Source organism: Triturus cristatus, chromosome 3_2 (genome assembly GCF_964204655.1).
Source record: "Triturus cristatus chromosome 3_2, aTriCri1.1, whole genome shotgun sequence".
In the NCBI taxonomy this organism is placed as follows: domain Eukaryota; kingdom Metazoa; phylum Chordata; class Amphibia; order Caudata; family Salamandridae; genus Triturus; species Triturus cristatus.
In genome coordinates, this window is record NC_140584.1 from 287146815 (window position 1) to 287162362 (window position 15548).

General features: G+C 46.3%; 1 protein-coding gene across 2 annotated transcripts in view; it reads right to left on the minus strand.

Moving 5' to 3' along the window:
- The window catches only part of LOC146857163 (membrane-bound glycerophospholipid O-acyltransferase 2-like), a 151760-nt gene that overhangs the window by 70616 nt on the left and 65596 nt on the right, over nucleotides 1-15548 (minus strand). For both annotated transcript variants that reach the window (XM_085647652.1, XM_085647653.1), the window contains exon 4: nucleotides 14121-14210. In XM_085647652.1, the coding sequence (XP_085503778.1) occupies nucleotides 14121-14210 (90 nt within the window). The remainder of the gene's footprint in view (nucleotides 1-14120; nucleotides 14211-15548) is intronic.

The window sequence follows — 15548 nt, forward strand, 5'->3', positions numbered from 1 at the left end:
ATTACCGACTCGCAAAGTAGGGTTTGCGAGTCGCAGTTAGGAAGGGGCCCCTTCCTAATAGCGATTTGCAGGGGGATGTACGATTGTTTTGTGACTGCAAATGCAGTCACAAAACAATCACGGTTTCCAACTACTTAAGTAGGTAGTAAGCCAGTCGCAAACAGGAAGGGGTCCCCAGGGGACCACTTCCCCTTTGTGAATGTATACGAAAAATATTTTTTAAGAGCAGGCAGTGGTCCGGGACCACAGCCTGCCCTTAAAAAATTAAAAGAAAACTTTTCATTTTTTTCTTTTAAACACACACCATTTTCCTTTGAGGAAAACGGGCTGCATTTGGGGAAAAAAGTGGCTTTATTTAAAAAACAAACACAGACATGGTGGTCTGCTGTCCCCAGCAGGCCACCATTCCTGTGATAGTAGCCCATTCCCAATGAGTCGCAAATTGCGACATGCCTCATGAATATTGATGAAGTAGGTCATTTGCAACCCCATTGGAAATTGCTAAATGTGTCTGAGACACATCAGTACATTCCATTTTGCGAGTTGCAAATAGCGAGTCACAAAAAATCGCAATTTGCAACCTGCAAAACGGAATGCTCGCGCATCTGGCCCATAAAGTACTATGTCTTGCATAGTGATGTCTACGGTGCCACCCCTTCTTGCAGTGATATGACAGGGTTTGTGTAGTGAGGTGGGAGGGTAGAAGACCTTCATCTAGCAATCCCATAGGGTAGTTCACGTTCCAATATTGAGACCATGGGGTACTACACATCCGTATAATGATAATATGGAGAACGACTTTGCATAGAGATGAGCTAGTCTACTCCTTCGCAGGTCCTGCCATAGGGCATCACACCTTCATATAGTGATATCATAGGGCACTGCACTATTTTACTGTAATGCTCTGTGGTCATGCAGTTTCCTTGAATAACTCTATGCTGTCACACTTTTGTGTAGTGATGACATAGGATGCTATATCTTTGTCTAGTTATAATCAGGGCCACTGGAATTATGTGGCAATTTGTTTCTAGCTCAAATGATTCAAAAGTTACTGAAAATAGCGACATGTGTTGCTGAGCAGTGGAAGGGCCTTTGCAAAGGTTGACTGTCCACCTTTCTGTTGCTTATTGCTATATTTGGGTGTTGCGTTACAACAAACAATTGATGGACGGAATGCTGACAATGCAGACATTCTCCCCCAGTCAAGAGATCTGGGTTAAATCCATCGTTCTTTTGCCCATTACACCACCCCAGTTTAGACATGGCCATATGCAAATCAGTCTTGACCCTGTGCCTCATGGGAACAGTCCAGCCCGAACTGCCAAGCCATGTCTTCCCTGGACCGGACTCAAGCATCCTAGGACCGTTTGTTTGTTGTAATATTTGGGTGTTGAGCTGGTACTTATGAGGTGGAAGCAATGCCAGACAGAGTTAACAAGCATACAAATGTCAAAATAAGTATGTATTAGGATCACAAAATGTACCACATTACACCGCACAATTTGGGGTTTCTTGCCGCATAATTTACTCAACCCTGCGCATAATTTAGCACTCCCTTTGCCACATAATTCCAGTGGCCCAGGGAACTTTGCATGTCATGGCTTAGAATGGCGCGTGAGAGTTCACACACTAATGATCCATGCAGAGACCTGATACGCATGCTTCACTTAATTAGCATTTTGTTGGCAGAAAATTGCGAGAAATCTGAATGACAGCATGTTTGGGGCATCCAATATATTACGTTTTTATCATGCGCTTGTACTTACGTTTTGCCACGTCATCATAGTGCCTTAATTAAGAGGTGCTACTCTTAACCAATTTAATCGTAACCCCGTGGGATGGTATGGGCCGAGCTGCCGGTGGCACAACAGTAACAAGTGCTAAGAAAGCATTCATTGGGGTATAGGAGCTATGTGAGTCGTCACTAGTAAACAGTGAACAAGTGCCCGGCGGTGAACAAAGGAGTCTGGTATGTTCCATCCTCAAGACTGGTGAGGGGAGAAGTAGGCGTTTCCGGTGACCGCTTTGGTGATCCCCACCGAACACCAATTACTTTATTTTCCATCTTTGACCCACGGCAGTGCTCCATCCCATTTACCTCATTCGAGACAAGAAGGTAAACAAAGGTACGCGGATTTATCATAGTTTTCACCAATTATGTAATTCCATTATTGTAAGGCAATAAGGTGATTTAAAAACACACCTGGTGCATTTCGGAAAGGACGCCTTATTCAGTAGCCAATTGTTAAAATAATAAATGCATAAGTAAACACACTCAAAGAAATTCCAAAGTTTGAATGCAAGACTTGCGATCGGCTGGGAGCCGGGAGCCTCGAACACTGTGATCAAAGTTTGAAAATAATGTAATTGCTGTGCACTGGGAATCATTCAGGATAGTGCACGAAAGCTCTCTGGCGCCCCCTGGCTGTTGCGGCATTTCTAGCAGCAGGCACGTGAAGTTACTTGTCAATGTCGCGATCTGTCTATTCAGGCGCCATCCTCTATTTGGCGTTTCTGACGAGTCAGGGTGCCCGTGACGTAATGCAAAAATAACAATTGATGGACAGAATGCAGAACAATGTCATACATTCACCCCAGTACAGAGATCTGGGCCTAAATCCATCGTTTTTTTGCTCACCATGCCATTCCAGTTTGAACCCAGCCATATGCAAATCAGTCTTGACCCTGTGCCCCATGGGAACAGTCCAGCCCGAACTGCCAAGCCAGGTCCTCCCTGGACTGCAAACAAGCATCCTAGGACCGGTTTTGGGCTTTCAGCCCTCGTCAGCCAGGATAGCTTGATTCCAGTGGCATGGAGAGCAAGGGACTCACGTCTGAGCATACCCTTCCCACTCGGGGTGACAAATGCAAAAATAACAATTGATGGACAGAATGCAGAACAATGTCATACATTCACCCCAGTACAGAGATCTGGGCCTAAATCCATCGTTTTTTTGCTCACCATGCCATTCCAGTTTGAACCCAGCCATATGCAAATCAGTCTTGACCCTGTGCCCCATGGGAACAGTCCAGCCCGAACTGCCAAGCCAGGTCCTCCCTGGACTGGAAACAAGCATCCTAGGACCGGTTTCAGGCTTTCAGCCCTCGTCCGCCAGGATAGCTTGATGGGAACAGTCCAGCCCGAACTGCCAAGCCATGTCTTCCCTGGACCGGAATCAAGCATCCTAGGACCGGTTTCTGGCTATCAGCCGTCATCAGCCAGGATAGCTTGACTCCAGTGCCGTAGTGAGCACGGGTCCCACGTCTGGGAATACCCATCCCACTTAGGGCGAAAAGCGTTACAACAAACAATTGATGGACGGAATGCTGACAATGCAGACATTCTCCCCCAGTCAAGAGATCTGGGTTAAATCCATCGTTCTTTTGCCCACTACACCACCCCAGTTTAGACATGGCCATATGCAAATCAGTCTTGACCCTGTGCCTCATGGGAACAGTCCAGCCCGAACTGCCAAGCCATGTCTTCCCTGGACCGGACTCAAGCATCCTAGGACTGTTTGTTTGTTGTAATATTTGGGTGTTGAGCTGGTACTTATGAGGTGGAAGCAATGCCAGACAGAGTTAACAAGCATACAAATGTCAAAATAAGTATGTATTAGGATCACAAAATGTACCACATTACACCGCACAATTTGGGGTTTCTTGCCGCATAATTTACTCAACCCTGCGCATAATTTAGCACTCCCTTTGCCACATAATTCCAGTGGCCCAGGGTACTTTGCATGTCATGGCTTAGAATGGCGCGTGAGAGTTCACACACTAATGATCCATGCAGAGACCTGATACGCATGCTTCACTTAATTAGCATTTTGTTGGCAGAAAATTGCGAGAAATCTGAATGACATCATGTTTAGGGCATCCAATATATTACGTTTTTATCATGCGCTTGTACTTACGTTTTGCCACGTCATCATAGTGCCTTAATTAAGAGGTGCTACTCTTAACCAATTTAATCGTAACCCCGTGGGATGGTATGGGCCGAGCTGCCGGTGGCACAACAGTAACAAGTGCTAAGAAAGCATTCATTGGGGTATGGGCGCTATGTGAGTCGTCACTAGTAAACAGTGAACAAGTGCCCGGCGGTGAACAAAGGAGTCTGGTATGTTCCATCCTCAAGACTGGTGAGGGGAGAAGTAGGCGTTTCCGGTGACCGCTTTGGTGATCCCCACCGAACACCAATTACTTTATTTTCCATCTTTGACCCACGGCAATGCTCCATCCCATTTACCTCATTCGAGACAAGAAGGTAAACAAAGGTACGCGGATTTATCATAGTTTTCACCAATTATGTAATTCCATTATTGTAAGGCAATAAGGTGATTTAAAAACACACCTGGTGCATTTCGGAAAGGACGCCTTATTCAGTAGCCAATTGTTAAAATAATAAATGCAGAAGTAAACACACAAAGAAATTCCAAAGTTTGAATGCAAGACTTGCGATCGGCTGGGAGCCGGGAGCCTCGAACACTGTGATCAAAGTTTGAAAATAATGTAATTGCTGTGCACTGGGAATCATTCAGGATAGTGCACGAAAGCTGTCTGGCGCCCCCTGGCTGTTGCGGCATTTCTAGCAGCAGGCACGTGAAGTTACTTGTCAATGTCGCGATCTGTCTATTCAGGCGCCATCCTCTATTTGGCGTTTCTGACGAGTCAGGGTGCCCGTGACGTAATGCGGGCACGCTGGGTGTTTGTAATTGAGGGGCCTCTTAGCGGGTGAGGGTAGTCTACGAGGGGGCACTTCTGGCAGTTCGGCGGACTAGTGAATCCATAAGCGTCTCTGTTTAACCACGGAACAGGTTTTAATCCTTGGGAGGCTGAGCCAGCCATTCATCCTTCCAGGCTCTATGCAAAGTGCACCACTTACAAGCTACCTATAAACATCTGAAAACTGGCGCTAACAATCGCTTTCGCGGTGAATGTGTGCTTAATAAAGCGAGTGCCATGTTATGCTGTGCATGCGGGCCCACTCAGCCTCTCATGCTTTCTGAGGTCGATAAAATAAGTACCATTGAGTTGGGAAAGAGTAAACATCTGTTATTCGGCGCCAAGATGCCTCTTTGGGGGTGAACGAGCGCTTTACAAATGCACGTTATATTTTCGGTTATGGCTGAAGAGGTACAGCTGGCGAAACACCTCTTTTGATGCCAAACACGCGGCGCACAGGCGCAGCCGGGCCGCTTCCTTGAAGGGAAGCCAAGGTGCACGGGAGCAGCACGGTTAGCACGCCTCGTGCTCTGACCCCGGCTGATAAGGGGGCTACACCCTCCGAGAGCTGGGGGGCCTCGCGGCCGAGGGTCCCGGGGGTGAGCACGGAGTGTGCTGAGCTCACCTGTGCCAGAGGACAAGGGCAGGGCAGGTCGCTGCTGAGGAACAGAGTGTCTGAGACAAGGCCCTGGGCCTCCCGCTCCAGGGGGTTTCTCGGAACGGACTGTGAGGTCAGCAGAGGTGCTTTCAACACGACGCCCTACCCCACAGGCTGGGGCCACCCAGGCCTCGGGAGAAGGGGGCTTGGCAAGGCGCTAGGCCGGCTCTCAAAGGTTCTGCGGATTTTACTAATCTTTGCTAATTCGCAATAGATGTTCTTGAGCTGGATGCCTAAATTGGTTAAAAATGTCGATAGAAATGTATGTGATTCACAAAAATAAAAGGCCATACCGCAAGTCCGGGTCAGGGAATTTGCTCATCCCTAGGAATTCCAACATATTTTTTTTCATTAGTTTCTTCTTCCAGACAAACTTTTTAACCCAAAAGTTCACTTTTTTTGTGCTGTTTCGGATAGCGCGAACTCGACCCGAAGGTAACAACGGCGCTTTACAGGAGCACCAGTTGCATTACAGACGGGCACATTCATTTCTAGGCACGGAGAGATGCCGCCATGGAAAGGCTGGCAGGGATTTACTTTGGTGGCCTGTTGCGGGCCCCCGGGGGGAGGGGCTGCACTACTGCCATGCACAAGGTGACAGGCACCGCATGGTGCCTGCCACGTTGTGCATGGCAATGCACAACATGGCATTTCACCATGGCTTACAGCAGCACCCGCCGCAATGTTAAAAATGCAGAATGCAACCGACAGGGTGGCGGTCGCATCCTAATTAGCGGTGCGGGACCGTCGCACGTCTGGCAGCCGGTCCCAGCACCATGAGGGTGGCAGGCGGATTTAAGTCCGCCCGGCATCCTAATCACCCCCCTGGTTCCCCAGCTTCAAGGTCAGCCACTTATAGCCGTTAAGCAACATTCTCCACTATAGTAAGGACTATTACATTTTCCCCTCACGAAGGACAAAGGAAACCATTTCTTAGGCCAGGATGGATTAAGGTTTTGCTCTCGGGCGACGGTGCAGAGCAATGACAATCAACTTGCACGTGCAAAATATGTTTTTGTGCTGAAGATTAACGAGAGCACAGCACCTAATGCTTCACCATGAGGAGTGCCAAGTCTCCCATAATGTATGCAAAGTGGGCATAACGCAAAGCCACATCTACGAAACTGGCACCAACAACAAAGAAGCCGTGAGCAAACAAAGTACAAGCAGAATACCGCATAATGATAGAACTTAGAACATGTCTGCGACATTGCTCATTTTATTCGGGTTAACCTTGGCCATTTTTCATCAATTATTCACTCTAGACCAGTAGTTCTTAACCTGTGGTCTGGGAACCCCGGGGGCTGGGGGTCAGGGGGTGTCTGTGACACCTACTCAAGGGGTCCGCAACTGTTTAGAAAATTAAATATTATGAACAGATTAGTAAAGTGTATATGAATAAAGAAGTAAAATGTCACATTTTAAAACGTTCTGTAAATGTGAAGCAATTTGAAATTGGAAGCTAAAAATTAAGTTGATGTTTTCAAATTGATTCGTGGAGGCAGCGCAAGAGCATCGACCAGAATATAATATGGACGATTGGCGGCCTCAATTTAATTTAGAAAAGCTTCAACCCCCCATTTATGGTTTAAATCTTTTTATTGAAACATTGCAAGAGGCAAGAGTGCATCAGAACGGGCCACGCAGAGCCCTGCCGGGTATACTAGCATTTACAGTGAGACAGCAAACACACAATAAATAACTGAAACATTCCCACCCCCCTCCCAGAGAAAAAGGAAGAAAAAGAACGAGAAGGAAACTCTCAGGGAAAGCCCCCCCCCCTCGGTCCACTGCGCTCTATGTGTCGCTGCGTGATACTAGGTGCCGTTTCTGAAACCAGTCCTATCTATGCGGGGGGATCCTGTGTGTTGAGGCGCAAGAGGTGTAGATATCTAGGGCAGGTCAGCTCCCGGAAATCCTGAGCAAGTAGGGTCAGGAATGGCTGCCAAAGGTCGCTAAAAGTTGAGCCCTTCCCGGCCACAGTAAGAGGAATCTTTTCCATGCCCAGGACATGCCACCGCCCTTAAAGGCACCCTGTGTGCGCCGGGATTCGGGGGGATCTCCAGTGTATCAGTATGTTCTGGATGGCGGTGCCTAGTGCTATTGCAATCTGCTTCCCTCTCCTAGATTTCAGAGGGTGAGTGAGTGGGTTCAGAACCCCCAGGAGAATATATGCAGGGAGCCGGGGGAGCTCCGTGTCAAGATGCTTGTCGACATCATCAAGGATTTGCGTCCAGTAAGTTAGTAAATGTTCACATTCCCATAGAAGGAGGACCAGTGTGCCCCTCTTCCCACATCCCCTCCAGCAATCAGGACTTTGCATGGAGTCAGCTTGGTGGTGCCTCTCCGGGGTATAGTACCAATAGTACGCAAGCTTGGTGAGTGTTTTGGTAAGGCCTACATGACTCGCTGTATGGCGTGCCCTATAACATACTCCCTCCCACTCTTTGGTACAAAGACTGCGGCCAAGGTCCCTCTCCCAGCGCGCACGGTCTGCGTGATAGATGTGAGTATAATGGGACAAGAGCATTTTGTACAGGTCGGAAGTAAATTTCTTATCAGAAATCTGCATGATGAGCCACCGTTCGTAGGTGGTGAGGAGCCTGCTCGCCTGCGCGCAGTTATCGGGATGCATGGCCGAGTGTCGCACCTGTAGGTAATGTAGCCATTCGGATACTGGGAGGCCATAGTCGGCCCCTTGAGCCGCGAGAAGGGAATGATATCTTCTTTGTCAAATAAAAGACCCAAGGCTCGACACCCAGCCTCCCTCCACATCGGGAAGGACATCAAGCCCATCCCAGGGCTAAAGTCTCTGTTGTTGAGGATAGGTGTGAGCGGGGAGGGTAAGGTCGTCAGTTCATGGCATCTACCGGTCCGATCCCAGACCAAAATGGTGGTGCGAGTCACGTGTAAGGCGTATAAATTAGGCGGGCATTGGGATTTCCGCAGAAAGGGAATCTTCATAAGAGATGTACCGGCAACTGCACGGTCCTGAAAGAGCCAGTGTTTCTCTGACTCAGCCCGACTCCATTCGACCAAGTATCTGAGCTGTGTCGCTTTGTAATAGAGCGCGAGATCCGGGATCCCAAGACCCCCTTCGTTAGGTGGGAGAAAGCTGACCATCCTTTTCATCCTTGGTTTGCGCCCTTGCCAGATGAAGAGAGAAAGTTCTGACTGTACCCGGTCCAACCAGCCCGTGGGGGGGGGCCACAAGGAGAGTGTCTGTCAACCTCCCATTTACATTTTTTTTTTTTTAAATGTTTGTGAAACAAATTAAATATTGTATCATTGGTTTATTTGTTTGTTTGATGAATGCTTGTTTCTGTATATTTCTGTATTGTATTGTATTTCAAGTAATTGAAATTGCCAAAGCTGGGGTACTGGGATTCCAATAATGACACACTGGGGGTCCCGGATTCCTGTATATTCTAAGGGCACTTGTGAGTTACTGGTAAATAAAAAGTGCTTTATATTCTGAGTTCGATGTTAATTACTAGTGTGGCAATGGTACATTTTTCTTTAGGCCAATTTGAAATATTAGCATAGTGATGGTTCTTTATAAGGTGGGCCGATATCAATTACAGGGGTGGCAATGGTACATTTAATACTGGGTAGGTGTGAAATATTAGCATGGCAATTGTTCTTTACATGGCGAGTTTATGTGAATTAATGGTGTTTCTATGGTACATTTAATACTGGGTAAGTGTGAAATATTAGTAAGGCGATGGATATTTTCATTGTGAGCCAATGTGGCTTAATGGTGTGGCAATGGTACATTCAATACTGGGTCAAGGTGAAATATTAGTATTGTGACTGTTTGCCCTAGTGTATGAATGCAACGGTGTGTGTTTTATATTCTTGGATTGTGTGGCAGTATCTGTAAACTGAAGGTTACATTCATATTTTAATCAAGGCTGAGCCTGCAGAATCAGTTATCTGTAGGTAGCAGATTATAAGCAACACTCATAGCATCCTGAGCAGCACTGGTCACCACAACTATTCTCTTACCACAATGAGGCATCGTCTGGCTATTTAAGTGATGGAGCCTAGAAGACTGGTATACTGAGTGCCCTTTATTTAGCATCACCCAGAAATATTGGAGCACAACTCTAATATCACTGGAAGTATGCTGGGATATTTGAGCAAAACTTCAGCTATATAGTGAATGTACCAGGCCTAAGATGGCAGCACCCCAGCACATGGTTGCACTATTTCTGAGAGCATGTTTGTCTGACACAGAGCTTTTCATGGCTATTACCTGGCACAGAAACAGTGATGGGCGTTCTTTTCCTTCGCATATATTGAACATTGATGTTGTTTCTCCTGGCACGGTATTCCAGATTGTATTTTTTCAAGTACCGACAGACTGCATCAGAAAGGCGCTACGTCTCCTGTGGCACAAATGTATTTGCCTTGCGTGTGTCAAGTGCTTTGCAACATGGTTTGCTGCAAAGGAAAAATATTGCTACTGTGTAATGTGTGCAGACCTCGAAGTATTGATATATTTTGCTATTTCCCTCCAGATAATAAATATTGGGAAACTGTGTTGTGCAATACACTGTTTAGCACATATCCTATCTGAGGGCCAGTGGTTAATCTGTAAAAAACATAAGTGCCGGGGCTCTCGTCAGGAGGCAGCTTGCACCAGCCCATTTCTCCTGTTCGCGCCGTCTAAAACAGAACTAACTACTAACCATGAAAGTGGGGAGAGGATGTGGCGTAATGGCCAGAACTGCCAACTTACGCGCGGGGGAACCAGGTTCGAGTCTTGGCGTCGGCTCAACATCCTGTGATTCTGGGCAAATCACTTAATCTTCCCCATAAATTATTGTGTCCTTAAATGGTGCTCCTGAAAAGCGCAGCACTGGAACTCACCGGCTCAATTTAAGTATGGTGACAGCACCTCCACAGTGGGTCACACTGGCAAACCATCCTTGGAACAATGCATCAGGAGTCATTGTTCATTCAGTAGTGGCTTCTTATTCATAGGTAGTGATTTCCTCTGCTTTCTTGAATATTGCTGGCAGCCAGTAGAATCTGGAGCAGAGGGACTTTGAGGACTTATCATTATCAATGAATCCAGCTACAAGAAGACATGGTAAAGGTTGCAAAGGCCCATGCTTTGAGATGAGAGACTCTGAGGTTGGCAGCCCCTATTGGCCAAGAAGTAGAAGAAGTTGCTTGCAAGCAATGCCTAGTGGTAAATTAGTCTTTATGCAACCCGGGCTAATCTAAACTCTGAAATAATAAGTGAGGCAGGAGAAAATACTGGCAAAGAATATTGCCACTCTTTTATTGATCCCTACCATGGCTTCCCAGGGGTATGAATTGGATGGGAAGTAGATAAACTTCCTTCTTTCTTGAAGAATGAAAACCAGAATATAAGGTCACCAAGAGGAGGATACTTGGGAAAAACATGGCTGCTTGGTGGGGAGGAGGATTGGTGTGATTTTGTACAATTGTATGGCCCACAAATTCACATAGTTTAATGTGAAAATTCAAAACCTTATTAAGTTCAAAGTTTCTCTTTTTTTTTTTTTTTAAAAAGGAGTCCTTTGCGGTAGCTGAAAACTAAACTCTCATCTGCTCAAGGAAGAGAGGTTAGCAGGTGCCATGTTCTGCATTCCCATGCCATCAGAGGTCCTGCCCTTAAGGGAGCAGGAAGTTTGGCCTCTGAAGGTGCTGGGTGACCTATGAGGGACATAGGCGGCCGGCTGTTGAACGGTGGGTGTCTAGTCACTCCCGCTCTTTGCCAAACAAAGTCCTGAGCAGTAGTGGTATATTAAATCCTCCACCACAGAGCCCTACTATATGACAGTCTACCCCACCCAACCATTACACTATCTGCAAAAGGATGTCGCAACGTCATGAGCGGGACTTCCGGCTGCAGGAAATCATCACCTTCCAACTTCCCATCCAATGAAGTTAGTGAGCTCCGCCTGCTTCTATCAAGTGGAACGCTACTGACTTCCGGGAGGAAATAAGTAGCGTTATCCCCGTCAACAGTGGTTGGGGTTCAAGTCTTTCCGTACATAGCTTACACTTTCAACAGCTGGAAGTCTAAAAAACACAAAATACTTAGTTTGATCCCAGATGAGAGAGCGGCCACTAGCCCACATCCTGCTCATGCAAATGGGGAAATGTGACTATTTACATGTGCCAGTTCCTAAGGATACTTTTATGTTGGCAGGAATGGATGCGCTAAAGTATGCTCTGGAGTATGCAGCACTACAGAAAACTATACTTCTGCCAGTAGCCAAGGAACAGTGGGCTAAGATAGTACAAACAGCTGTGTCCACTGAGACCATAAACCGATATGCACTATGCTAACAAACCTACTAACAGACCCTGATATCGAATTAAAATTCTCGGAAATAATTATCTTTGAAAAGTAAGGGGCATCTGAACTCCACCATTTGACTCTGTTGCTAATTGAACAAGCATTTTCAATGCAATAGGTCTCGCATTTACAAGAGTTTGAGCTATTGGCATTGTAAATGATAATAGCTTAAATTCTCGCTAATGCGAGACCTATTGCATTGCAAATATTTTGTTGTTGTTTACAATCGCCCCATGAAGCGCTTTCACGTTAATAGAGACATCGCCCCCTTCTTTAGACGAGCTGCGTCTAAAGAAAGGTCTGCGACTGCTATTAAAGTGAAAGCGCGGTGTGGGACGCTTTAACAAAACAAAGCATTTGTTTGTCAACTTGACAAACAATTTTTTTTTTTGTCAACTCACCAGCGGAAACTTTAGACCAGCAGCCTGCCACACCTCAGACCATTCATTGGTATACATATCTCAGTCCTGTTTTAAGTCAGATGGTTTGGCATACTATGTTTGATATTTGGGACCATCGCAGATATACTGGCAGTTCCGAGCAGAAAAAGAATACAAATTCCTCCACATGTTGAATGAAAATTTCCAGGCTAGCAGGCACATTATTTTTGTTTTGAAATACAAAAAAGGTTGTGAGTGACCAAATGAACCATGGCAGCCAACCAGCAGGCTTTCAGTGCCTTCGGTTGAGCGGCCATGACAGCAGCTCCTCTGAAGGCACAGAGATCACTGCCAAGCAGACGGAGATCTCTAAATGTGGCAGGCTGCAGTCTGCCAGGGCAGCGGAGTACATGCCCCCACTGCCTTAGTGGCAAATGACCCTCTAAATCTCACACATTCACCTAGCAGAGCAGTCCCTGACTTCACTGACAGTACATCCCCCCAAACCTATCCAGACTCTGGTTTGCAATGGAAATATCCTCCCGACTACCAAATGCGCTGCAATGCCATTTTAAAGGCTGTCTATGCATTTCATAAATGGCAAACACAACTAACAATAACACTATTGGGACCTTATGCATGCCGTCAATGAACATTTATTAAAAGCTGTGGCAAATGAAGTGCTGTCCATAGAGGTGCGCAATAGAGTGTAACTAGGAGATATGTGTCGGTCAAGGGGTTCATAAAGTTAGCAACCTCCTAATACTTGAAAGAGAAACCTCCAGAAGAACCAAGTAAGGAATCTGAGACGGTTAAGAGTCCTTCGGTTGGATCAAATGCAGGGGGACTTGGGAGAACTACCTGGTTTTCAGCCGAGACTTGGGCTAGTGTGCCGCCATTTTTAACAAGTGCCGGTCAATGGCGGGTGTCCATATTGGGTAAGGATGAAGGAGCGCGCAGAATGTGTTCCCCCAGGAGTAGAATCTCTGTGCTACGCATGTGCCCCTACCTAGAGTCATGCTTGATTGACACTTGCATTTCAGTACGGCTATCCCCTACGCGCCAATCATCTCGGAAAAAGAAATGATGAGTTCATTTAGGATTCTTGATTCCATGTTGATATGAACTGTGATGTCTGGATTTTTCACATATGTGATGGACATGCATGAGGACTGTCTCCTTGAATTTTGGCTAGGCTTGTGCTACGCAAGTAACATATATATATTTTTTAAATGTGGATGTTTGTATTTAATGTTTTAAAGACGTTTTTATGGGTTCATGTACTGCAAGTGAAAATCAATTGAAAAATTACAAAAAATTAAAAAGCGGTAAGCTGCATTACCTCCAAGTGAACCGTCGGTGGCAGCGGAGGAGCGACCCATAAAATGCGTCATCAGGAGCCTGTTCGGCCAGAAGTAAATGTGAAAACGTGTAAGCAGCTGACAGGCTTCGTGCTCAGGCTCTTTGAGGGTTGTGGGCCTGGGGCCCTTAGAAACATCACAGAGGTGTGCTGGACTTCAGAAGTCCCGCCTCCCACAGGCCAAGAAGTGCCTCAAACTTTGTTTGAGACAGAGATAAACTGGGATCTTTACTCATCCATATAGCGCTTTGACACCTCGTCGGGTTAGTAAGCGCTATATAAATGCAATTATGATACAATATCGCATACTTTTTTTTTGTTGCAGTTTTATATAGCACAAACTCTAGCCAAGCACCACTTATGTCACGCAAGGACACATTCATTTTTGTTACGCATGGGGAGAATAAGTAATTTGCCCAGAATCACAGGGTGTTGAGCCGACACCGAGACACAAATCTGGTTCCCCAGCTCCAAAGTCAGCAGCTCTGGCTGTTACGCCACATTGTCTCCTTACTTACTAGAAAGGATTTTCCACACCTGCCAACATTCTGTGACCAACAAGAGGTAGGGTTTTTTAGGCTACCACAATGATGACACCCGGCCATGTGCACCTCCACAGCAGATCCCCTTTTGCTCCTGTCTCTTCTGAAAGCTTACCCTGTGATCTCGGAGGACTCCTTGTCGTCACCCACATAGTACATGACCTGGACAGCCACCAGGCAGCACATGGCAACCGCAAGCGTGTATCTGCAAAGGAACCAAAGAGAGTGAGATTTTACGTGTACTTGGGTATATCCAGAAATCAGATAGCTCGTATGCCTGTTATCTCTTCTGCCCCACACAGCACCTACGCCCCATATCTCATATGCACCTAGACTCCTTTTGTCCTCACAGCACAGACGACCTTCAAAGCTCCTATGCCCATACATCCTACTTACCCACAGCACCTTTGCACCCACAGCTTATGCCCAATAACTCTCATTGTATCATATCTCCTATATGCCCTAATTCATATACCCCATAACAACCAGGCCCCGTTGCTTTTCTGCCACCAAACATCTATGCCTCTGTACCCCCAAACATAAATATCACCTATGCCTCCATGCCTTCTTTAACCTCACAGTTCATGTCACCTATGGCTCCTATACCCTCCTAGCACCTATGAACCATAGCTCTTCTGCCCCCCATTGCTCACGTGGCCCATAGCACCTATGTCCCTCATAGGTCACAACGCCCCCATTAATCCTAAGCCCCCACAGTACCTATGACCCATAAGTCATATGCACCATGGCTGCCATGCCTTCACAGTTCATATGCCCCCCAGCAGGCTTTACATCTATTTATTTATTTGCATTTATTTATTTTGTAGCATAATACTTCAAGTATTTTTTACAATAGTGACAGAATGCAGCGTCATAGGTGGGTAGGTGATTAACAGCAAACCTAGGTTTACAGCAGGTGTGTGAGTAATCCTGACTATGTCTGAGCATCAGCAGCAAGGACATACTCACAAATATAAAATGAAGTCCTATAAAAAAGTTCACAGGAAAAAGAAACAGGCATGCATGTACGTATTTGCACACTGCATAGGCTTAAGGAGTGTAGATTTAGCCTGTGACTTGCAATGGCAAGAGTTGGTTTTTTAGGGCTGTTTAAAATTCCTGGTGGAAAGGCTGACCCTTTTGGTTGGGGGAAGTGAGTTCCAGTGGAGGGGACCAAGCAGGTAGAAGGACTGGTGTCTCAGCATGGCATAGGGTGGTTTGGGCAAGGTGAGCAGAATCTGGGTGGCAGATTGTAACTCCTGATTCACCTTGTAGAATGTGATGGGGGAGAGGTAGTTCAGTTGTGCCAAGCCACAGGTAGCTTTAAATGCAAGTGTTAATCACTTGTAAAGGGCAGTGCTTAATTTGTAATTATATAAGTGCCAAGGCTCTCGTCAGGAGGCCACTGCAGCGTGCACCACACAGTGCCTATGCCACGCTGCCAATAATAGTAACAACACATCTACTAGCCATCACACTCTTACAATTGTGAGAATTCAGACTATTCCATGCCCCCAAAGCTATAAGAATGGCTTGGGGGGGG